Source organism: Diorhabda sublineata, chromosome 4 (genome assembly GCF_026230105.1).
Source record: "Diorhabda sublineata isolate icDioSubl1.1 chromosome 4, icDioSubl1.1, whole genome shotgun sequence".
Lineage (NCBI taxonomy): Eukaryota > Metazoa > Arthropoda > Insecta > Coleoptera > Chrysomelidae > Diorhabda > Diorhabda sublineata.
The window spans coordinates 25,011,636-25,036,845 of NC_079477.1; the positions used below are offsets into that span (position 1 = coordinate 25,011,636).

The 25,210-nt window shown below is 32.3% G+C and overlaps 2 protein-coding genes across 15 annotated transcripts in view; one reads left to right on the forward strand and one right to left on the reverse strand.

Annotated features, from left to right (window-relative positions):
• The first annotated feature begins 909 nt into the window (after positions 1 to 909).
• The window catches only part of LOC130442436 (WW domain-containing oxidoreductase), a 136,121-nt gene continuing 111,820 nt past the window's right edge, over positions 910 to 25,210 (forward strand). For 6 of the 12 annotated variants that reach the window (XM_056776536.1, XM_056776540.1, XM_056776534.1 and 3 more), the window contains exons 1-6: positions 949 to 1,159; positions 1,210 to 1,395; positions 1,449 to 1,679; positions 1,736 to 1,950; positions 2,006 to 2,328; positions 3,863 to 4,046. In XM_056776536.1, coding sequence (XP_056632514.1) covers positions 1,016 to 1,159; positions 1,210 to 1,395; positions 1,449 to 1,679; positions 1,736 to 1,950; positions 2,006 to 2,328; positions 3,863 to 4,026 — 1,263 coding nt within the window. In that variant the 5' untranslated portion in view covers positions 949 to 1,015 and the 3' untranslated portion in view covers positions 4,027 to 4,046. Of the gene's footprint in view, positions 1,160 to 1,209; positions 1,396 to 1,448; positions 1,680 to 1,735; positions 1,951 to 2,005; positions 2,329 to 3,862; positions 4,088 to 9,333; positions 10,586 to 25,210 lie in introns of those variants that run through there. The other 6 variants (XR_008909772.1, XR_008909771.1, XM_056776542.1 and 3 more) reach the window with 5 other exon arrangements.
• Positions 10,038 to 25,210, reverse strand: part of LOC130442435 (A disintegrin and metalloproteinase with thrombospondin motifs 9) — a 213,014-nt gene continuing 197,841 nt past the window's right edge. For 2 of the 3 annotated variants that reach the window (XM_056776532.1, XM_056776531.1), the window contains 9 exons: positions 24,100 to 24,411; positions 23,926 to 24,042; positions 23,652 to 23,874; positions 22,003 to 22,172; positions 19,629 to 19,802; positions 15,174 to 15,395; positions 14,786 to 15,111; positions 11,132 to 11,465; positions 10,038 to 11,047 (listed from right to left, as the gene is read on the reverse strand). In XM_056776532.1, the coding sequence (XP_056632510.1) occupies positions 10,961 to 11,047; positions 11,132 to 11,465; positions 14,786 to 15,111; positions 15,174 to 15,395; positions 19,629 to 19,802; positions 22,003 to 22,172; positions 23,652 to 23,874; positions 23,926 to 24,042; positions 24,100 to 24,411 (1,965 nt within the window). In that variant the 3' untranslated portion in view covers positions 10,038 to 10,960. The remainder of the gene's footprint in view (positions 11,048 to 11,131; positions 11,466 to 14,785; positions 15,112 to 15,173; positions 15,396 to 19,628; positions 19,803 to 22,002; positions 22,173 to 23,651; positions 23,875 to 23,925; positions 24,043 to 24,099; positions 24,412 to 25,210) is intronic. The other variant, XM_056776533.1, reaches the window with a different exon arrangement.

The following is a 25,210-nucleotide window of genomic DNA, read 5'->3' on the forward strand; positions in this document are numbered from 1 at the left end:
GTAAGATATATTATCTAGACTATTAAGCCTTTAAATGATCTCTTCTTATTTTGAGTTTACGATACAGGCTTGTTTTTAATGAGATTTCATGATAATTTTGATCTATTCCTTCACAACTTTTTGAAAGAAATTTGATAGGTTTAAATTTTATTATACAGAAATGTCACACAAATTAACATTTTTGTGACTAACTTTGTTAAAATCAACATTACAGTTTTTTTAAATCAATAATCACGTGGATTCTCAACCTGATTTCAAATTAAATAATATTTTACATAACTCGAATTTCATTGTGCTTATCTATTATAAGTTATTTGGTTTCTCATCATATTATTTAATAAATCCATTAACAACTAGAGATAACAGTTTTTATACTTGTAGTTTGATATTAGTGTAATATTACGTCTGTTAAAATGATGCAACAGCAATTTACGTAACAGTATATTGTTGTTGTAAATTACACTCTCAAGGAATATTCAGTTATCTTTCTTATCGTCAAAAGTAGAAAGACGCCAATAGTTAAATATAACTTTGAAAGATATCTATAAAAAGTTTGATAATAATACATACAATTCATATAAGATACGTTATTCCGTTAAATATGCTGAATATTTGTTCCTCATTATTCCAGAAACTTTGAGGGGGGTATAATCTGGAATTGTTTAAGATATTTCGATAATTTAATAGCCTAACACAAGTCAATCCAATTATTTAACAAACAAATAGTTCAATGCATTTATTTAAAAATTAATTGTACAATTTAAAATATACTAACAAATAAATTTGATTTTAAAAATTATGGTAAGTGCGCCAATACCCCCTAAATCAAATATATGATATATGTGTTGCATAAGCAAGGTTTGGATAACTTCTTTGATTGGCTAGAAATTGACAATTGACAGTACTGACGTTCTACATGTAATTTTCAAATTCCACCTTTGACTTTTACAGCTGATGTAAAGATTGTTTGTATTTTTCAAATTAATTCACATAATAATTAATCAACTTATTCACGATGAATATGCCAGAATCGGATAGTGAAGATGAATTACCTCCTGGGTGGGAAGAAAGAGTTACTGTTGACGGTAGTGTTTTTTACGCTAATCATTTAACAAAAAATACGCAATGGACCCATCCAAGGACCGGAAAGAAAAAAAAGGTATTCATCGAGTGTATCGTAAACACGTAAGTGATTTAATTAAAATTTAGGTATCAGGAGAGCTTCCATTCGGATGGCAAAGATGTGTAGATAAAAATACTGGGAAGGTAATTTATGTTGATCATGAAAATCGTAGGACTACTTACACAGATCCAAGATTGGCGTTTGCTGTTGAAGAAAAAGAACATGTTAATGATTACAGGCAGAGATTTGACGCTTCCAGTACTGCTCTTCAGGTATATTTAAGAAATTACATTTTATTTTAAAAAATATTAATATTGGGTATTAGGTATTGCATGGTAGGGACTTGAATGGCAAGGTGGCTCTTATAACAGGTGCTAATAGTGGTATTGGTTTTGAAACTGCAAAATCTCTCGCCAAACATGGTTGCAGTGTTATAATGGCTTGTAGAAATCTTGCAGCTGCAGAAGAAGCTATCAATCAAATTCGTGAAGATAAACTTACAGCCGGTGATAACTGCATAGCAATACATTTAGATTTAACTTCACTTTCATCAGTTGTAAGTGGTATTTACAGTTAATCATTCGTATTTTTTATTTTATCATGTTTTTAAAGGTACAATTTGCTAATACTATTAAAAGCAAGTATGACAAAATTGACATGTTGATATTGAATGCTGGTGTATTTGGACTACCTTATAGTAAAACTCTAGATGGGTTTGAGACTACATTCCAAGTAAATCATCTGTCTCATTTTTATTTAACTATTTTACTGAGACCTTTACTAGTTACTGGATCAAGAGTGATTGTAGTATCTTCAGAGTCTCACAGGTACATTTTCATTATTTTCCTTATATTTTTGGCCTTTATTTTGTGGATTTTCAAGGTTTGCTAATCTAACTCGGGAAAATATGACGCCGCTATTCCTATCTCCTGATTGCGCTACTAAATATTGGGATATGATGGCATATAACAATTCCAAATTGTGTAACGTTCTTTTTGCTAGACAATTATCAAAAAATCTTCAATCGGTCGGCATATCTGTGTTCAGTTTACATCCTGGAAACATGGTATCTTCGAAATTGGCAAGGAATTGGTGGTTATACAGAGTGTTGTTTGCTATTGTTAGACCTTTTACCAAAAGTTTACAACAAGCAGCAGCTACTAGTGTATATTGTGCTACAGCTGTTGAATTGGTAGGTGTAACAGGTAAGTAGCTAGTTTCAACAATAGATAAAATGGTACAGGAGTCTTTTAAACATTATATATACAGAAGATCCAGAAAATAACATTTTTTTATATAATTGAATATTGTAAATAAAACTTTTGATTAGGGTAAAAAAAAGTATTCATAAAATTTTGATTTATGGTTTGTTGGTCTTCATTTACCAAACTTAGCTTGTATGGTTGTAAATTTTTTTCCAGCCTGCTTCCAAAAAAAAAAAAAGAAAAAATAGTGATATATTAATCAATTATGGAAGGTAGCTGTCTCTATTTATTTCTTCTATGAACTAATTTTGTCTAAATTTGAGGTTTTGAGATATTATTAATCTATTTTTGCTTCTTTGGTTGAAATATCATTGTAAATGTTTGTTTCTTGGCAGTTTCTAGCTGTGGAAAGAGCAAATAACTGCATAGTCATATATCGGTCAATTATGGAGGGTAGTTGTCTCTATTTATAGCTTTTATGAACTAATTTCTTCTTAAATTGAGATTTTCAGATATTATTCATACATTCTTTCTTTTTCTGTTGAAATATCATGTAAACAGCTGGTTTTATTGCAGTTTTTGACCAAGGGAACAGAAAATGCATAATTGTGATATAATAGTATGGCTTTGTTGATACAAGTTTTTTTTTGTTCCAAAGTTGACTTGTTTATCATTATACTAAAAACATATCCCATAAAATCTAAATTTTTAGTCTATTATTTATCAATTACTACTTGTTTGTTTTTTGGCTATGGGATAAAAAATGATCATATTTGGTGGTAAATATTCCATGGTTTTATTGAACAATTTCATTTTTGATATGCTATTTGGCAGGAATATTATCATCAAAATCTATTTTATTTGCATTTTTTGGATTGTGGAAAGAAAAAATAATCACATAATCATAAATAAAGTTATTACAAAGGGTAGCTTATCCTATAAAATGCTAATTTTGATCAATTGCATTTCCATATTCATTTTTAAGGAGTATTTGGAAATTTTCTGCTTACTGGAAAGGAACATCACCATAAAATACTCCTTTAATTGCAGTACGAGATTGTGGAAAGATAAAATAATCACATTGTGATAAATGAAGCGTTTACAAAGGGTAGTTGACCCTATAAAATGCTAATTTTGATCAATTTTATTTCGGTATTTATTTCTGAGTAGTAACTTAGCATTTTACTGCTTACTGGACAGGAATATCATCATATAATACTCCTTCCATTGCAGTTTTGGATTATGGAAGGATAAAATAATCACATGGTTGTAAATTAGGCTTCTACATGGTGTTTTCTTTGTTCCCAAAATTATTTGCTTATCAATAGATACTCATAATCAAATAACAATTGGCATGAGAACGATTACAAAAATGGCGAGTCTGCATTTTGCTTTTCTCTAAAAATTTTGCCCACATATTCGATAGTTTCCCATAATTTCGTTTATAAAAAGTTTGATAATTTGTCAGAAGGTTGTTTAGTATTGAATTTGGGTATATACAAGTGCTTTAAAAGGCCTATTTCGGTATTTTCAGGTGTTTACGTTAACAATTCTTATCAGTGTCAAGAAAGCGCAGCTGCTCAAGACGACCAATTAGCTAAATTACTATGGGATATTAGTATCGAGATGATACAGAGCGTTCTGGGAAAGAACGCTCCTGGTTTAGAAAATGACTCCAAAAAGTTATTAGAGGAGTGACTGTTTTAATTTATACAATGGTAAGTCGAAACATATTTAATATATTTGTTCTTCATGATAATTTATCTTGTTTTTATGTCTCTTTTCATAGGAAATCAGTTATTTTTAAAAGATTTTCTATGAAAAAGACTTGAAACAAAAAGATTTTAGCCTTGGTCTCCCACTGCCTTTACTGACTGTTACTAAAGTTAAAGTTAAAGCCTTAAAGTTCTACTTTGTGATTCTAATTTTAATTGTTCTATATTGAGGACACAAATAAAACAAAAAATTATATTGGAGATAATTTATTTATCTCCGTAAATACTTTACAAGAGGAAATGTTTGTCTAATTTTTCTTCTCCATAATGAGTATTAGAACGATCTCCGATTAATAATAAAAGACTAAAAAGTAAAAAAATATGTTTGCCAATAAAATTAAAATGTACAATAAAATAAATTTAAATGTATATATATATATATATATATATATATATATATATATATATATATATATATATATATATATATTATATATATATATATATAACACTGGCAGGCATTTAATAAATTAAAGAGCAATACGAAATCGGGATATAAATCTTCTGAGACTAGTTCTTTTAATTTAATTATTTAAATTATGTTTCGATATCATTTTGACAATACAGGATGCACCAAAAAAACATTTTTGACCTATTTTCAAGATGAAATTCGAAAAAAAAAATTTAAGACATGATGTGAATAAAAATAATTCATTTATATTCATGGGACCACACTAAGACCCCATTATTTCGTTGTATTCCATTATATTCATTATTTTTTGATGCTTTGTGGTTAATAATGTCTTTTGTATCAATTTTAAAACGTCTTTTTGACATTGAATAACATTATACTATGTTAATAGTTCCATTGAATCATAATGCTCCAATGTCAATGTCTTTTTAACTTTTTTCCAATATTTTTCTGCTAAAAAACGTTTTGTTTTTGACATTGACGTTCCAGTATATCACGCGGTTATCAGAATATCTTTTGTCTCAATTCTATAACCTTTTTTTGACATTGAACACCACCATACTATATTAATAATTCAATTGACTCATAGTGCTTCAATCCCCATGTCTTTTTGACATTTTTTTCAATGCTTTTATGCTGAAAAACTATTTTATTGACATTGATCTTCCAGTACATCATGGGAGTATCGTCTCAATATCTTCATGACCTCTCTTCAAACCAACTTTCCCTTATTGGCTGTTTCATTTATTTAAGGAGAGTATTTCAATAAATGATTTAATGTTTCACACTGTATTCAAGAAAAAAAATTGGTAACATAAATAAAGTGTGGATATATTCACATCAATCGTTGATTTGTTTTTTTTTTGTATAATTCAAACATTTTAACCAATAAATAATATACGGGGTATAAATATAAAGACATCCCTCTCTCAATAACCCCATTTCAATAAATTTTGTTGAGAAATCGAATATTTGTAATCGCAAGGAAGGGAAAATACCAATAGTACAATATTAAATTTAGAAAAGGGGTTAAGTGTCATTTTGATGAGAGTTTAATTATTTTTTTTAAGATTCCCCTGACTTGAAGATAATTGAACATCCATGAAAATGTGTTCTTTTCACCTAATAACTCCTCTTCTTCATTCCTTAATATTCCTTAAAACATGACAGAATAATTTTATCTCTTTTAGTTTCTTTTCATTTTTTTTTTGTATTATTATCATTGTATCTACCTCATAGGTCTTTTGTGTTGTAGATATCAATTTCGGTGGCACCTTTTGATAGCTTTTCAACAATTTTATTCTTCACTATTGCTGATTATGACCCAAATTCATTTATCATTTATAAATAAAGATCCAGTATATTATAATATAAATTTTTTTGAGTTAATTTAATGTGACTATAACAATGTTTTGGTGTAAAACAAAAGTCTTAAACTGTCTTGGTATATCCTGTATTGCTTCTTTGGCAAATCCCGAAAACTGTTTGCATAAATAAGTAAAAAGATATACATTTGTTAGTCCTAGGGATTTTATTTTTACAACTAATGTTAAAAGGTTTTTTTTCGGTTTATCGCTTAAAATACAACACCTCAATGTGAGGCAAAAAAATTGATGGATCTGTAATTATTATTTACAATATAATCAATTTTTTTTATATATAAAATACTGTATTTGATTAAAAAAAATATGGCAGCACTTTTAATTTTGTCGACTTGATCACGTAATTGTCATGATTATTTTAAAAATAACAAACAGATGTGTCTAGAAACCTAATTTGATATATACCTAAAATTCTTCAGTTTGTTGTGACAAAATTTTCTAATAGAACAATAACATTTACAACTTCGTAACTAAGTTGGAATTTCTGTAACCATTGGTGATATTCATACTAAACACACTATTTACACCAACACTCACAATTACACTGTTTGACGCGCGTTTCGATAACCAAACTATCGTCTTCAGGGACTGAAAGTAAACTGTTTACCAGGAGTCCCTGCGTGTGTTCTGCTCCATCCTTATCACATAACCGTACCAGAGCAGTTGTTTAGTTTGTATTCTATTCCTCTTCACTTCTTTCGGTCCCTTGCTTTTTCTCTCCAGCTCTGGATGTTTCTATTCTCTGTGACAGTCTTGTCTTTATAAACGTGCTGATTGGTGAGTCAATAAAAAGTGTGTAAAAGTCATGGTTTGATTTGGTTTGCTCTCTGATCCTAACGCTGTCTCTTTAAAATCTCCCTCTACTACTTCCCTCTAATGTTTTATTGGTCTACCTCTTTCCTTTTGCCCTCTGGTATCTTCCATGCAACTTGTTTCGAAAGTCTGTCTTCGTTCATTCGTTCTAACTGACTTAGCCTTTTCTTTATGATCGCGCTGATTGGTGACTCAATGAAAAGCGTTTGAATATCATGGTTTGATCTCATCTCCCATCCTAACTGTCTGCTTTCCTCCAAAAATTCTTCTTAGCATTTCTTTCTCCCAGATTTCAAATTTCTGTTTAGTTTTATTCGTCATTATCCAGGTTTCACAGGGTGGGTCTCAACATTGTTTTATAAATTTGAATTTTCGTAGATCTGGATATCTCTTTCTTCTGAGGCTACCTGCACAGCTGTTACTTTTGGCAATTCCTTGTTTGATGTCTTTTTCTTCTTGTATATTGTAATTTTTTTGTTTGTTTCAATTTTTCTGACCAAAGCAATAAGTTCAGAATTTGTGTAGGTTTTTTCGCTTGTGGCAGAAAATAGAAAAATATGACAATGAATTTTTTATAAAGGGTATAGATGAAAAATATTTTCGCAAAAAAATGTAACATGCAGAAATATTTCTAATTTTCAACTAGGTAACCAACACCCCATAATTCAGAGAGGAAAGGGACCAAATTGAGTCGATCCTTTGGCTACAATTGAGTTGGCTACAATGGATCTTAGTTACCATTGTATATGGAGGATTGGGTTAGAAGAACAGATAGAAGGGATGAGATTATACTATACTATGGGTAGGGGAGGTCTACCTATGGTACTGTGAGATAGTAATTGTGTCTTATATCAAATAACTGTACACCAAAACCCCTTAGTAGTTTTAGAAATGAAATTCAATCACTAAATGATCAAGTCAGAGTAGATTAAAGGTCCGTTTAATAATTTTATTACCTCTTTTCTAAAACCGCAAACTTTTTCATATACTTTCTAAAATATTGTTTACTCAATTGGGTAGCAGGATTCGAAATTATATTCATTTTCCATCTTTAAAATATCAGATTATAAAAAATTATTGATCGAATGATTGTTAATTATGTTACTAGACACTTTCCGTCCAATAAATTATTCTCTAGTTGATAGTCGACAAAAATATTCGATAGAATAAATTACAAATCCATTTAGATCTGATAAAGGAAGTATTTTGGCATGGCAGTTGTTTTTAAACCTACTTAGTATATATACGTTGTTGTATAAAATCTTACGGAACATAGGAATGTCGATGTAATTAACTTATTTACAATCTACCAGAAAGAGAACGTCAGATAAATTATAATAAAGATGAAAAAAATTGTTATTGCGGCCTCCGTGATCACCAGATTTATATCCAAATGATTTTTTTTCATTGGGGCTATTTAAAATGAAATTTTTATAGATATGACTTTGAAAGGGCTACAAATCTAGAAGAACTATTAATCCCCATTTGATTTTTTGTCTGTTCTATTTGACATATTTACATACTCGACTGTTTTATCAACAATTTTCTATATCTTCTATTTTATATGCGTTTATTCTTTGAGAATGTCCCTGCATCATTTTCAGGTGTTCGAATCTAACATAACTTCCCTTACTTCACTCCTGATAACTTAATATTGGGGGACATTCTTTTATTTTGTTGAACATATGAGGTATCTATTGTTTTATTTAGTTGGAGGATTTTTTTTTGAATAAATTGCTTTTGACAAAAATAATCTTGATTCCACAAATTTCCTTTTGGAACTAGAAGATCTTGTTTTGATACTGCTCTATGCTGATTCTAATACCTAGAATACCTAAAGAGTGGTACACAGTGGAATATTTTATCGAATTGATTGGACTTCAGTTGGTTAGCGATTTTCTATTGGCATGTTTTGACAGAAATAATCTCGATTAAAAAAATTTCCATTTAAAACTAGTAGATCTAGTTTTGATATTGATTTATTCCGATACTAATAGGTAGAATACCTAATTAGAGTGGTACCCAGTGGAATTAATCTGTTGGGCGATTTTACATCGACATTTTTTATATTCCGTAAAATATTTTCCAATACCATATATCAAACTTTCGTTCGGATTTTATCTAATACTACAATACTGGACAGTTGTACGTTGTAGATCAAAAATAAGAAACCGTAAAAGTCATCAATTAATTAAAAGATACTTTCCTTATTTTTGTCTTAAACTGTACGATTTTTTTTTAAATAATAATACGATTGAAGTCTTCTTTGTTGATCTAAGCGGTGTATTATGTGATTACAAGCTAACACAATGTGTTGTTTTTAGCAAAAAAATTGTCATTTTATATTATGACTAGCTTTTATTTTATTTTGGGAATATCAATTGTCAGCCATTTGACTCTTTCGTTTATTAGCCAAGCGCCATAGCAAAAAATGTAGGTAGAAGAGAACTGATTTTTTTTTTGGACATGTGTTCAGAGGTGGCCCTTGAATTTATATCCAAGTGGGCGTCATGGGGGAGCCCCCGCGTCAGCCGCCATCTTGAAAAACACCCACTTAGATTTACATTACTAAAAAAACTTTTTTGGAATTTTTTTTATAATAAAATATACCATTTGTTTTCAGAAATGTGCAAATGAGTGACCTTCCTCCAACTCCCTTGAAATTAAGAACAATCCATTATAAGAAGGTTAAGGGTAGTTGAAAAGAGTCGTCGACTAAAATTTATAAAAAAACTTGACCCCAAATGATCCAGGTGAACCACCAAAGGTTCTGGATAGATACACAACAAGAATCTTCACAAAATCCTATTGTTAAACTCCCAGAGGGATTCTACAAAGGTTTATACAAATTTCTATCGTTAAATAAGGTTTCTAAAGCTGTCAAGGTGAAGCTCCAGAGGTCTTGGAGAGAGACTCGACAGGGCTCTGTTGAGATTTCCATCGCCTCATTAGTTTTTTCTATAGTGGTCCAGGTGTTCTGTTCGGTTGTTAGAACAGTAGTGGTATAGGTGAACTCCCAGGTGCCCTGGAGAAGGATTCGACAGGAGTCTGCATAAATACCATCTATAGATCAGTGATTCTTACAGTGATCCAGGTCAAATTCCAGAGATCCAGGGTTAAGACTTGATAGGGGTTTATACAAATATCAATCTTTAAACAAGTAGTTTCGAAAGCTGTTAAGGTGAACATCCAGGGTCTTGGAGAGCGACTCGACAGGGATCTTTTCAAATTTCCATCGGTACATCAGTTATTTCTAAAGTGGTCCAGTTGACTCTCTAGAAACTCGAAAGGGGTCAATACAAAGTTCGGTTGTTAGAACAGTAGTGGTCTAGGTAAACTATCAGGTGTCCTGGAGAAGGAGTCTGCATAAATCCCATCTATAGATCAGTGATTCTTACAGCGATCCAGGTCAAATTCCAGAGATCCAAGGGAGAGACTCGACAGGGGTTTATACAAATTTCTATCGTTAGATAAGTGGTTTCTATAGTGGTCCAGGTGAACGAGTGGTCCAGGCGAACACCCAGAGCCCAGGAAAGAGACTCTTTAAGTAAATGGACATTGTTAAATCTTCATATTTGTTTACGAGTTTTGGGAATTTAGTTGAAATGTAGTAGTGGCGGGTCTATTGAAGACAAGGCAATGAGTACCTTTGATTTAAACGTTGAAGAGGTTATTAATGATTGTTGAAAGAGGAAGCACAGATTTGGAATTGATTTTTTTTTACTTTTCTTCAATTTTTTCGGAAAAATATGGTCCCAGTATACGAATATTTTATTTATTTTAATTTTTTTCTGTCAATTACATATTTAGTTACTTTTATCTAATATTTTCTCTTGTTGATAATATTTCGTAAATAAAATTAATTAATTGTATAATTGGGAAGGGAGAGGTAATTATCATTGTTACCAACTTACAGAACCGTCCCAAAAGTGACAGTTCAATGAGATTATCACATAATAATCTTCAATAATTCAAATAAAATAAAAGCTAGTTTTTTTTGTACCTATAGTGTCAGTTGTAATAGACAAAAAAAATATTGTCGCTCCACCGCCCATTGGATGCAAATTCTGAATATTACAACCTTTCTTCGGACAAAATACAATGGACAACTAGAAATATGTGCACCACTTCTTCATATCTAGTAAAAGTTTGATCGGGAATGCTCTTCGATGTGACATTTTTCTAGTCCTCCTTTTATTCGACATTTTTTTTGGTCTCAAGCCTCCTCTCAAAACGTATATAAGTAACGTTTAAGTTATTTCGACAGCTAAACCGATGTTCGGATCAGGTATACAATTTCCGCAATAACCACCACATTTACCGGTTACTCGTGTATCCTGCAAATGTAAACAATTAAAGAATTTGCCACAAACATAATTTTTTTTTGCAAACTTGCGTGGCGAAAAGAAATCGATACTTACGGTTTTTCTTATTTTTGCCGAACTGTTTGGTCCCTGCGCCTCCCATCGAACGTTATTCGCCAACTTGAATGACGTATGAGTTAAATCGACTTCGAATTTACCCTGGGCGCAATCTTGTACTGAACTGTAACAATCGCCGGCCGTTCCGTAAGGGATTTTTTTGCCTTTCAGTTGTTTCGAGAATGTGAAATCGTCAGGTATTATTTTAAGCGAGGTTATGTTCAGTCGTACTTTCCAAAATTTCGTGAAACCGGATCTGTCCGGACCGATAAGATCGCATTTACAACCGTCCCTCCTTTGGCCACCGTACGGACACGTAGCAATATTTTTCAATCTTTAAAAAGTTAAATTAGTTACACAAATGATATATGTTATTTAAAATTTGTTAAAAAAATCCTCATCTCTATATTAACCTTCAAAATATTACAATTATTATTATTATTTATTACAAAATAATACAAATAAAAATGTATGCAAAAAATCTATTGTTAACCTGTTTTTGGAACTCACTTGTAAAAAATTCACGGTCAGTCATGTTTTTCTTTTATATCTGGCAACATCGCTCTGTTTTTATCAGCAACGGTTATTCGCCTTATTAGTAGTAACATCATATACATATATATACTATTATTTTAATGTCTGAATGTTTATAACATTTTAAATGATCGTTTTGGAACACTTTAGACTTTTTGGAAAATTTGAGTAATTCTGAATCGGTTTTGAATAATTCTAGATTGTTTTTGGAATCCTTTAGAGCTTTTAGTTCGGTTTTGGAACATTTTGAGTAATTCTAGATTATTTTGGACACTTCAGATCATTTTAGTTCGTTTTTGGATCATTTTGAATAAATCTATATCGTTTTGAAATTCTCTTGGCCATTTTAGTTCGTTTCTGGAAACTTTTGATTTATTCTAGATCGTTTTTGGAACACTTTAGACCATTTTAATTCGTTTTTGGAACATTTTGAGTAATTCTATATCGTTTTCGTGACATTTTAGACACATTATAGGTTTCTAGGCCGTTTTTGTAATATTTTGAATCATTCTAAATCGTTTTTGGAATTCTTTATACCCTTTTAGTTCGTTTTTGGAACAGTTTGAGTAATTCTAGATCGTTTTTGGAAAACACTTTAGACACATTATAGATTTCTAGGTCGTTTCGAATCGTTCTAGATTGTTTTTGGAATCCTTTAGATCTTTCAGTTCGGTTTTGGAACATTTTGAGTAATTCTAGATTATTTTGGACAGTTTAGATCATTTTAGTTCGTTTTTGGATCATTTTGAATAAATCTAGATCGTTTTGAAATTCTCTTGGCCATTTTAGTTCGTTTTTGGAAACTTTTGATTTATTCTAGATCGTTTTTGGAACACTTTAGACCATTTTAATTCGTTTTTGGAACATTTTGAATAATTCAAGAAGGTTTTTGAAACACTTTATACCATTTTAGTTCGTTTTTGGAACATTTTGTGTAATTCTAGATCGTTTTCGTGACATTTTAGACACATTATAGGTTTCTAGGCCGTTTTGGTAATATTTTGAATCATTCTAAATCGTTTTTGGAATTCTTTATACCCTTTTAGTTCGTTTTTGAAACAGTTTGAGTAATTCTAGATCGTTTTTGGAAAACACTTTAGACACATTATAGATTTCTAGGTCGTTTCGAATCGTTCTAGATTGTTTTTGGAATCCTTTAGATCTTTCAGTTCGGTTTTGGAACATTTTGAGTAATTCTAGATTATTTTGGACACTTTAGATCATTTTAGTTCGTTTTTGGATCATTTTGAATAAATCTAGATCGTTTTGAAATTCTCTTGGCCATTTTAGTTCGTTTTTGGAAACTTTTGATTTATTCTAGATCGTTTTTGGAACACTTTAGACCATTTTAATTCGTTTTTGGAACATTTTGAGTAATTCTAGATCGTTTTCGTGACATTTTAGACACATTATAGGTTTCTAGGCCGTTTTTGTAATATTTTGAATCATTCTAAATCGTTTTTGGAATTCTTTATACCCTTTTAGTTCGTTTTTGGAACAGTTTGAGTAATTCTAGATCGTTTTTGGAAAACACTTTAGACACATTATAGATTTCTAGGTCGTTTCGAATCGTTCTAGATTGTTTTTGGAATCCTTTAGATCTTTCAGTTCGGTTTTGGAACATTTTGAGTAATTCTAGATTATTTTGGACACTTTAGATCATTTTAGTTCGTTTTTGGATCATTTTGAATAAATCTAGATCGTTTTGAAATTCTCTTGGCCATTTTAGTTCGTTTTTGGAAACTTTTGATTTATTCTAGATCGTTTTTGGAACACTTTAGACCATTTTAATTCGTTTTTGGAACATTTTGAATAATTCAAGAAGGTTTTTGAAACACTTTATACCATTTTAGTTCGTTTTTGGAACATTTTGTGTAATTCTAGATCGTTTTCGTGACATTTTAGACACATTATAGGTTTCTAGGCCGTTTTGGTAATATTTTGAATCATTCTAAATCGTTTTTGGAATTCTTTATACCCTTTTAGTTCGTTTTTGAAACAGTTTGAGTAATTCTAGATCGTTTTTGGAAAACACTTTAGACACATTATAGATTTCTAGGTCGTTTCGAATCGTTCTAGATTGTTTTTGGAATCCTTTAGATCTTTCAGTTCGGTTTTGGAACATTTTGAGTAATTCTAGATTATTTTGGACACTTTAGATCATTTTAGTTCGTTTTTGGATCATTTTGAATAAATCTAGATCGTTTTGAAATTCTCTTGGCCATTTTAGTTCGTTTTTGGAAACTTTTGATTTATTCTAGATCGTTTTTGGAACACTTTAGACCATTTTAATTCGTTTTTGGAACATTTTGAGTAATTCTAGATCGTTTTCGTGACATTTTAGACACATTATAGGTTTCTAGGCCGTTTTTGTAATATTTTGAATCATTCTAAATCGTTTTTGGAATTCTTTATACCCTTTTAGTTCGTTTTTGGAACAGTTTGAGTAATTCTAGATCGTTTTTGGAAAACACTTTAGACACATTATAGATTTCTAGGTCGTTTCGAATCGTTCTAGATTGTTTTTGGAATCCTTTAGATCTTTCAGTTCGGTTTTGGAACATTTTGAGTAATTCTAGAACATTTTGGAACACTTTAGTTCGTTTTTGGATCATTTTGAATAATTCTAGATCATTTTGAAATTCTCTAAACCATTTTAGTTCGTTTTTGGAAACTTTTGATTTATTCTAGACCGTTTTTGAAACACTTTAGACCATTTTAATTCGTTTTCGGAACATTTTTAATAATTCAAGAAGGTTTTTGAAACACTTTATACCATTTTAGTTCGTTTTTGGAATTTTTTGAGTAATTCTAGATCATTTTCGTGATATTTTAGACACATTATTGGTTTCTAGGCCGTTTTATTCTTTAGACCATCTAGCTACTCAACCGTTTTTAACGCAAATTTTAAACTCTGCTGTATTCTGCGTCGCCACGCTTGCAGCGTTGCCAGATCTGGCTGAATTAAGATTTTACTAAAAGTTATGGAATTTTAGGGAAATACTGAGAACAAGCGATGTATTTAAATAAATTAGTGTTTTACGTATTAGTGAATAGCTTAGTGATACTGTGTATAAATATACCCCGCCTTTTTATTATAAATATTATTTGCGAACATACCTTTTGTCGTACATCTCCGCATAATTAGTAGTATCAGAATTCAAACTGATGTATTCCAACGGTTCAGGCGTGTCCATTTTATAACAATGGATATTAACTGGTCGTCCCTGTATGGAAATGACGTAATCCTTGTTGACTTTCGTTCCCGTGGCTCTTTTCAATTCCTTGCAGCTTTTGTGCAAACATCTCCATTGGTTGCATTTTCTTTTCCTCGGCGGTCTCAGATTGGCGCGACAATATGATTTTTCTACTCTTTGATTGTTCCGAATATTCACGCAAGGTACCAACCGGATCTGACGACCTTTTTTACCGCAATGATGCGAACACTAAAAAATAAATTTAAATATTTAATCGAAATATTTATATAATTGTTTTGTTAATAAATTACTTGTCTCCACGGTTCCGGTTTCCATACGTATTGGTCTCCGCAGTATGATAAAATGCATTTAGCAGTCGTGGTTGGTTTATTATAAATCGAACAATAATTCTGATGATTGATTTTGTTCTGATATATATCCGGTAACGGTACAGGATCTATGGCACCTCCTTTGTATACTCGATGACAAGTGACATTTCGTTTTTTGATACCGTCACCGCAGGAAGCGGAACACTACACATTTTATTATAAATTAATACTAGAAAAGTATCTAACACTACATTTTATTTATGGTTATACTAATTAAATTTATTTTTAAAAAAATTCAAGCTCATTAAAGCAACTACAGTAGAATCATGCACATGCTTCAAAGCTAGCTTTTATTTTTACAATATACTATATATAATTTTTAATAGTATTCAAAAACTATACAAATTAACGCGATGTTTCTTGAAAATTCATCTGTGTACGTCGTCCACCTGGTTTTATACAGGGTATAAGAGTAAATCCTGCATTTTTGAAATGGCTATCTGAAGTTAATCGCAATCAGTCAGTGCCTAATTCGAAATTCAATAAAGTTGCGGGCGACAAATTTTGAAAATATCGCTGAAACAACAAATAGATAAGGGCGCAGTACTAGATCCGTTCGAACTCCTGAGAATATTGAACGCGTGAAGGTTGCTGTAGTAGAAACTCGCGAAGGTCAACGTTGAACGGTCTGTCCGAATGATCTTGAGGTCGGATTTGCACCTTCGCCCTTACAAAATTTAAAAGGAGGTTCAGGCATTGAACGAAAACGATGATAATACTGCGAAACGTTTTTTGGGCATGTTTGAAGAAAATGAGTTGATTTTTTATAACCTCTGGATGAAGATGAGGCACATTTTCATCTCTCGAGATTTGTGAACAAACAACGCTTCAAGCACTGGAGTTGTCAACTTCATCAATAGTTTGGGGTGCCATCGAGAATCATAGGTCGAAAATAAAACGGGGCAGTCTGTTACCGTGAACCCAGAGAGGTTCTCGGAAAAGTTGAGAACATTTTTCATTCCTCAACTTCGTCAAAACGGAGCCACAGGCCACACAGCTCGTGTGAGCATGAATATTGTTAATGAGATTTTGCCAAAACTGAACGACTCCCCCACCAAACGACCGCACTCTATGTGATTTTTTCTTGTGGGCGTTCTTGAAAAGTGAATTATACGAAGAACAACCCCGTACAGTTTAGGTTCTCAAGGAAAAAGTCCGATTGGAAATCTCAAGAATTACTCTTGACGTGATGGACAATTTCAGAAATCGTCTGCACAAGTGCAAGACCTATGATGAGGGCAGCAGACATAAAACATTGGGAAATATTGAAGAAATGAGCCTGAGAGATGAAATAAGAAGCAAAACTATAAGATAAGATCTGAAAATTCAGGATATAGTACGATTCACGTCTTGACGACGATATTGGAAAAAATGTTGGGAGATTAGCGCAATAAATGGGCAAAGGATATAAAACCAACTTCCAGGAGATCTCGCGGTTGACTTCCCAAGAGATGACACGAAAGCTGGACATCTACTTCCAAGAGGCCGTATAGTAGACTAAATCTCAAGTAAAAAAAAGAAGAATGAAGAATACATTAATCGGAAAGGACGCCATCTATTATTTCAAACGTCGATTAATTACACTTGTGCTTTGTAATACACATAAGATTATAACAATAACAGTCATTTCAAAAATTTAGGATTGACTGGCGCACTCTGAAGTTAATCAGAGGCATTAGATTATACTCGTAAATGCTTTAGAATACTCCAGAATATTCTATAACTACGTAATCGTATAGGTAAAGACCAAACTATAGAGAAAAAGAAGAATTAAAAAAATAGGAAGAAGAACAAGGCTTAAAGGAATAAAAATTCAAATGAAGATGAAAAGGTTTTAACGTTTTCACATATTTATACAATCAATCAACGATAGGAATAAAAAAATATTCTATAAGCTAATTGACTGCCGTTGAACCCAGTATCTCTAAGTTTGCCAATGGTACGATGAAGGCTCTTCCATTGAAAGGACCTCTATATTTCATTTAAGATCTATAGGGAGTCGTCCTTCTCTTTTTGACCCTAGGAATGGTTCTTTTAGAGGATTCCCATGTCCTAGTAGTTCAAGATATTTGCAGCTATGCTTCTGGATTTCTGCTGTGATGTACGATGTGCTAATATCTGATTTTTGAGGAGACTATCATTCGATAAATTCCAAGGTGCATTCACCATTTGGATTGGATCCTTTGGAGGATAGCAATACAATACAACAATCTTGTTTTCCATATATTTTTTCTGGTAACCAATATAACTCTTTGGAGCGCAAATCAGTTTGTTTCCTTTTTTTGACTGTATGCTCTTTCCAGTTAAGTTCTGGATCCAGATTGATTCCAATGTAACGGACTCAATATGTTTCTGGTATTATTACATTGTATTATTAACTTCGAAACGATTTTGACCCTTTTCAAACCCCCAGATAAATTGGAAAGTTCCCAAACTTGTCAACGTCAAATGAAAGTGGGATGATTTCATTAATTTGTATTACTATCTTCGCTAGTGATAGTGACTGGTAGACTTTGATTATTTCTTAAACAGAATTTATGCAAATTTATTCTAATTTCTTCTTCCGATCTTCTAAGAGGTTTAAGTGATGTTGAAGGTGAGCAGGATCTTCATGATTTGATAAAATTATTGTCCTAGGGCGATCTGATGTGTATAGTAAATACAAAAATGCCACAGAAAACTGCCTTGTGGTACCCCAGATTTAATCGGGAAAGTGTCTGAGACTTCTCAATTAGTTCTGGTTCCGAACTGTCTGCTTGTTAAGTAAGATTTAAATATTTTGAAGTTAGATAGAATATAAGAAAAAAATATAGAAATCAGTTGTTACATGGATAGACTTGATTAGATTAACCAAGAAACTATGAGAATTTGGACACAAAAAACAAGGTCCAAATGTAATCCTACAAAATGTAACGCATTACTCTTTGGAGTTGGACCAAAGTTAAACAAAAATCTTTTTTTTATATATAAATGGAGATACTAGTAAAGTAATAGGAAAATTAGCGATTAGTAGAAGCGTTCAATTGTGCGTATTTGGTGTTGTAAGTTGTAAAATCATTTTAATTGATCACCTTCGAGTCTGATCCATCACCGAAATGAAATAAAAACATTTATCAGGAATCATACCCTTCTGTTGTTTTAAATAACTGTTTAATGTAAAAATACTTGTCAAATCACCCTGTATAATTGTGTGATTGAAAAAAATACAACAATAGTTGCTAAACTTAAAAACAACAGTCATAATCAGTACTGTATTTGGAAATTCCAAAGTAAATCAACCAAGAAATATTTAATATTATGAATCATTCACTTTGATTGAAAGATATTGAAGTTGAAACAACCCTTATCTTCATTCTAGTGGAGTGATTTAGACGGAATTTAACATTTAACTTTTATTCAAACTGAAAAAATAGCTAAAGAAATTAACAAAACTGTCTATGGTATGAACGATTCAAAAGTCAGTTAAGCAGGGCGTTCTTAACTTAAAAACAGCGTTCGAGCAAGTGTTTGAGATACTCAAAACCTTTAAGAAACGAAGTGCGATGAAAAGGACCTATTAAAGGATATAAGCAAAAAAAGAAATGGAAATATTCTTGGAAACTGTGCAGAGGAGGAAGTAAAACAGATCTTTCAGGTCTCAATGAATCGTTATTCCATAAAACAAACACACACACTCGTCAGATTTAGTACAATGTAACTCACACTATAGAGTAGACCGAGAGAAACCTTCTAGAAATGCTTCGATGTTATATCATGGAAACTGAGTGAAGGAGAAAGTAGAACAATCATGGAAACTGAGTGGAAAAGGAAGTAGAACACTCATGGAAACTGAGTGGAGGAGGAAGTAGAACAATCATGGAAACTGAGTGGAGGAGGAAGTAGAACAATCATGGAAACTGAGTAGAGGAGGAAGTGGAATACTCATGGAAACTGAGTGAAGGAGGAAGTAGAACAATCATGGAAACTGAGTGGAGAAGGAAGTAGAACAGATCTTTTAGGTCTCAGAGAATCGTTATCCTATAAAAAATACCCACACACTCGCCAGATTCAGTATAATGTGATTGATACTACAGAATAGTACGAGAGAAACATTCTAGAAGTGCTTCGATGTTATATTAGATGAATGCATGTCAATGTAGCGGAGTCCCCGATTTATTTCTATCACTTTATGACCTCAATGTATATGTATATAAACAAATCTCATTTCAATTATTAATTTGTTTTAAAGCGTTTACCCGTATATTTTGAATAAAATTTCAATTATTATCCGTATTTTTACAGCACCCAGTCGTTATATATATAAAAAACATGACAGAAAGGTGTATTTTCCTTTTTTTTTCTTAAATAACATCCAATCCATAAAAAATATAAACTTACAGCTGACCAATACCCTTCAATCCACGCATATTTGCAGCTGTATCGTTCGCAAGACTTGGTGATTTGTGGTTTTTTCAAATGTCTGCATAAAGTGTCAACTACGGTGATGTCGTTAAGCACATCCTCGCACTCTACGTGACGTCTCCTAGTACCTTTGCCACATAAGTTGGAGCACTTCGGTAAAACAAAAACGTGTTTAACGGTGTCGATATAATGCGTTGTTGTTAGTAAAAAAGAAGCTGTTTTGCTATTTTATTTACACCGGAAATAATAGAGCAGAGCTAATTTTGCCGCGCGTGATAAGTTGGTACAATTTTCAGGTTATGTAAAAGTAAATGTAAAAAGGTACTATTTGTTTAAAATTCTTGCTAATTTCAAATCATAAAGTTACTATGTAGATAGAAAAAACACTCTAATTAGGCGTTATCGAAGTCGCAGAATCCATTTATCGACGTCATATATGTGGTAAATTAGTATTTCCAGTTTTTTACCAAAAGTCGTAGATTTCCTGTTTGATTTTTTTTACTTAAATGTATGAATGACAGGAAACGGCGATTCTTCATCATAAAAACATTGCATTTCATAGAGAAATATCCTAATTAAGATCCTAACCTAACTTAAAATGTATAACGGTATACCTAACATCAAGATACAGCTCTCAATTCGAATGTAAATAAAAATTAAGTAAATAACAACTTGAATAACAATTATTTTCAACTTGTTTCTTCTTGTCTCTCTTTAGTTCAGCTCCCTAAATAAAAACCTTTCGGTTTATTCGTAAATCCAATTCAAAGAACCGACACGGAAGTAAATTAATCCAATTATTGGTACAACCGGAAGTACTAGTTTCAGTTATATATGGCATCGATAAATAGATTGTACAACATCGAAAACTTTAAATCAACGTGTTTTTATTATGATCCTAAACCGGATAGATACGGAAGTAAATGCAAACTTTTATAAAAAAAAGGATTAAGTGAATTATTTCATTCAAGACCGTTCTTTCTGGTGACTAGATACTAATACAAAATGTTGTTTTCCTAAAACAAATCGTTGTAGGAAATTGTAGTTAAAAATTTGCTTACTTAAATAGCCAAAATACGGAAGTTCAAATTATTTTCCAAGGATCTATCTTAAACCTTTACATTTCGGTTTTATCATTCCTGCATTTTTTCAATTTAAATTTGCCATTGGTGGCGCTAGTGCAGTGAAGTCTGTCACGTCAAATGTCATTTTAATATATAATTGTCAAAGTTGGAATGTTTTGACAATAGCAATCGACTATATTGCTACTACTGCTTTGAGAGAATTTCATTTTCAAGAATACAGGGTTTTTTCTGTAAGTAGTAGTATGGTTCTTTCCCCATCGAATATGTGGACCATTGAAGGAGAGGGGTATTGCAAACGCGGAGGAAAATCGGCCGATGACGTGAGCAGATCGCTTGAATTGCGAACCCCTGTCGAAATACCTCGTCACGTAGAATCATGAAGCGGTTACTGTAGCAGCAATAGGCGATTAAATTTAATGTAAAGCTTGGTAAAACGGGCAAAGAGACATGACTAAGGAGGCCTACAGTAATACCGACATGGCTAGATCGGATATTTTTGACACAAGCTGTTCCGAGTAGGTGACCGCTCTGGACGCCCATCCAACGAAGACCAATGAAAATGTGTCGCTTGAGAGAAATTTCTTGAACAAAACCTAAATTCTTGAGATCGAGACAGAAAGTTGGTACCGCGCGTTTTGTCAAATCTTCTTCTGGGACAATGTGGGGCAGTTATTTGAATATGGCACAAAGAGCAAGTGGCAGAGCTTATAATGACACACCCCATCTTCTCCATGCACTAAGAAAGCAAAAATATCCAAATTTAAGCAAGCTTTTTTGGTCGATATGATGTCATTCTCAAAGATTTCTACCCACCTGAACAAAAATAATTGATGAAATTGTTCAGGTGGAAATTCTCATTGTTCTTATCCCCCCAGCTATCACCTACAATTGGAGACTACACCATGACAACGCGCCATGCCACACAGCATTCCACTTTTCATAACAACTAGTTTAAAAATAAAGAGTCTTACTACTTTCAGAATAAACCCTGTATAATGTCTTCGTTTCCTAATAAAATTGAACCGTACAACATTATGGCATCTTCAATATTTTTCAAACGTCTTTTTGATAACAAATTTTGACAGTTATTTTTCAGGACCTCACTCTAACTGTAATCCTTGAAATTTTAAACAATTTCAATGTTTTTATTGTGAATTCCGTTGAAATTAAGTGAATTATTACTTCTAATGTACCAACTTATCATAAAATTTTTCAATTGATACAAAATTTACATAGAAACTGATTAATCTGTATATAAAACTTACTGGTTTCCATTTTCCTACTTTCCACTTATATCGTACCTCACCCTTTTCCGATGAATCGAAGTATCTTCTTGATACTGCGTTAGTGATATGGGGACATTCCGACAACTTACATTTCGTTGAATTCTTTGGTTTATTGGAATTATCACAATGATAATCTTCAATGATGTGACCTGAAATTAAAATTAAATTTCTTCAACTTTTTAGACCTTTTTATTTATTTTTCTTGAAAAATCGTCTTAGGAAATTAGTTTCTATTAAATTAGACCGAAAATTAAAATTTAATTATAGCTAATCTAGAACTATAGCGTCATCCACGGGCGTAGTCAGGATTTAGTTTTGAGGCGGGTTTGGTTTGGAGTAAATAAAACAATAAAAATCTATTTACATGAACTTAAATATCTATATATTCATCGGAAAAATTACGACATTGGCCCAGCAGCCTCCCAGAAACTCCCACAAATCTCGGCGTGGCGAATAATCGAGAAACAATGCAAAGTTTACATACAATATAAAATAGTTCGGCTATTCGATTAGAAATGACGTTACTGTGTGCAACGTCAACTAGTTCGGCTACAACTGCGTTGCCTCTCGTCAAAAGATGGCGCTAGACGCTACTATATATATTCAGATGTAATAAAAAAATTCTCTTCACTCCTCGTATTTTTTCGGTAAATTAGTTAATATTTTGCTTAATTCGTGGTGGGTTTGAACCCCCAAACCCACCTCGAGGCGTCATCTCTTTTTTGGTTCCGTAAACTTTTCCTATTTCTTTGAATAGTCATTCATAACTTTGTGGCAAGGCATCAAACGAAGTTTATATATATTCATTAATCTACATAAAAAAACTAACATTCTGCAAATACTATCATCAAAATGTTCATTTAATAATGTTTTACACATTAGATCATACTCATTTTTAACCTATGACTCTACTAAAAAATTTGATTATTTATTCTTTCAATTCATCAAGTTTTAAATATATAATTTGTAGCCCCACGTTTAATGTGAGCAGTTCTTATCAAATCTGAAGACGAACCATTCTTATCTTGATTGTTATTTATAAAATTCCATTTGGATACTAAGAGTAAGTGGGCAGGGCGGGTTGTCAAGATTACCGTTAAGTTCCCCACCTCAAAGCCTTTCAGTCCACACCGAACTGTGGTCAAAACAACACCGAGCGTTTGCTGCAAAAGCGTTTTACAAAACCGGTAGCTTTGTAGCAACTCAGCATCGTTTTCGTACTCGCGATCAGCCAGTGCCTAGTTTAAATTCAGTAAAGTTGTTGGTGACAAATTTTGAAAATATCGCTGAAACAACGAATAAATAAGGGCGCAGTACTAGATCCGTTCGAACTCCTGAGTATCTTGATCTTGTGAGGGTTGCTTTAGGTAGAAGCTCGCGAAGGTCATCGTGTCCGCAGTGGAATTTCTGTCCGAATGATCTTGCGGCCATCGTCAGCCTTACAAAATTTAATTGGTCGACGACTTTGCTACCCGACAGCAACTCTGATCACAACCTCTGGATGAGATAATGGTGTGATCACAACCCTCATCAACCTCATCATCAAACTACCATTAAACCAAATGCCGACTTACACATTACAACTATAGAATGGAGAAGGAATATTTTCTAATATTACATATAATTACCTAAATGATCTGCACATTTGACTTGTCTGTATTTTTCACAGTTGCCATCACAGTTAGGACTCCAATCTCCCGTTATCCATCTAGGACAAGGACTTTGATTACATCTCCTGACGTTGTTGGGCTTCAAATTGGGGTCACACATGTGGTAATTTTCTATTCCCGCATTATCCAAACATCTAAATAATTGTTTTTTCCTTCCATTATCACCACAGGTTTCAGAACACTGAAAATGATATATTGACTCGAATAGAAACGATTATGTGTAATTACTCACATCTGACCAATCTTCCGCAACCCATCTGTAGGTGTGGTATGTAGAAAAAGAATTTCCCATTATGGTATTGTCGACATCATTAATTATAGAACCTCTTCTAGTATAAAACGGATAGGACTGAAATAAATAAAAAAAATAAATTTCGATTTTTATACGAGTTAATGGCAGTCTTACTTCACACGGCGGTTTAGTACACATTCTGGTCTCTGTAGGTAACAAAAGATTTTTACAATATATATCATCTAAAGTTCCAGAATAATCCGGTTTCATGCAAACGAACATCCTCCTTTCGATTCCCATACCGCAAGTAACAGAACATGGATGGTAACTATTTAACGGCGCCCAAATTCCGCAGTCCTGTTCGTTACAAATTTCCCTATCTTCAGGTTTCTTACTCAAATCACAATCATGATTATCGTGAATCCTACCATCGAGGGTACAATAATAGGTTAGATTTCGATAACCTCCACCGCAAACTGATGAGCACTATAAACAAAAATATAAGTTAACAGCTTCACTTTGAAGGATGTACATATAAGCGTTTTTGTGGTGGGATTGTGGCAAAATTAAACACCAAATTGTACTAACTCTAATATATTTCCGAGCTTTCGAATACTTATGTATTCATCGTCTGGAAATTTATTAGTTAAAAAACGTAACGTTTTCAATTTCGTTGGTTCTTTTAAAAAATATTGAATTCATCGATTTCAAAAATCAATATTCAAATTGACGCAATACTCAACTAATTAATACCCAGACGATGAATACATAAGTATTCGAAAGCTCGGAAATATATTGGTGTTTAATTTTGCCACAATCCCACTACGAAAACGCTTATAATCTAGCTTGCAAAGATTTATATATAATTAAATTCCCTTCTAACCTTCAGGATGTAAGGATACAACAATTTACAGATACAATATTTAATAATTCAATTGCTTACAATTATTGTCCATTTCTTCTTATTCATAACAACCTTCATTGCCTCGCTCCATTTTTCTTCTTCAAAACTTTTCTTATCACTTCGTCCCATGTTTCTTTTGGTATTCCTCTGTTTATTTATTGTTGCCCATTTGCTGGACAAACTTTTTTTACTTGTTTTGAATTGCCCATTCTCTGGATGTCTCTGTCAGCTCCACTGCCTTTTTTCAATGAATTCAATGACTGGTATTAGTTGCAGCTCTTCTCTAATTCTATACTTTCTTGTCACTCTTTTTACTCTTATCAAATATTTCATATCTGTAGCTTGTATTTTGTTTTTTGTTGCTAATTTAGCACCTAAGCA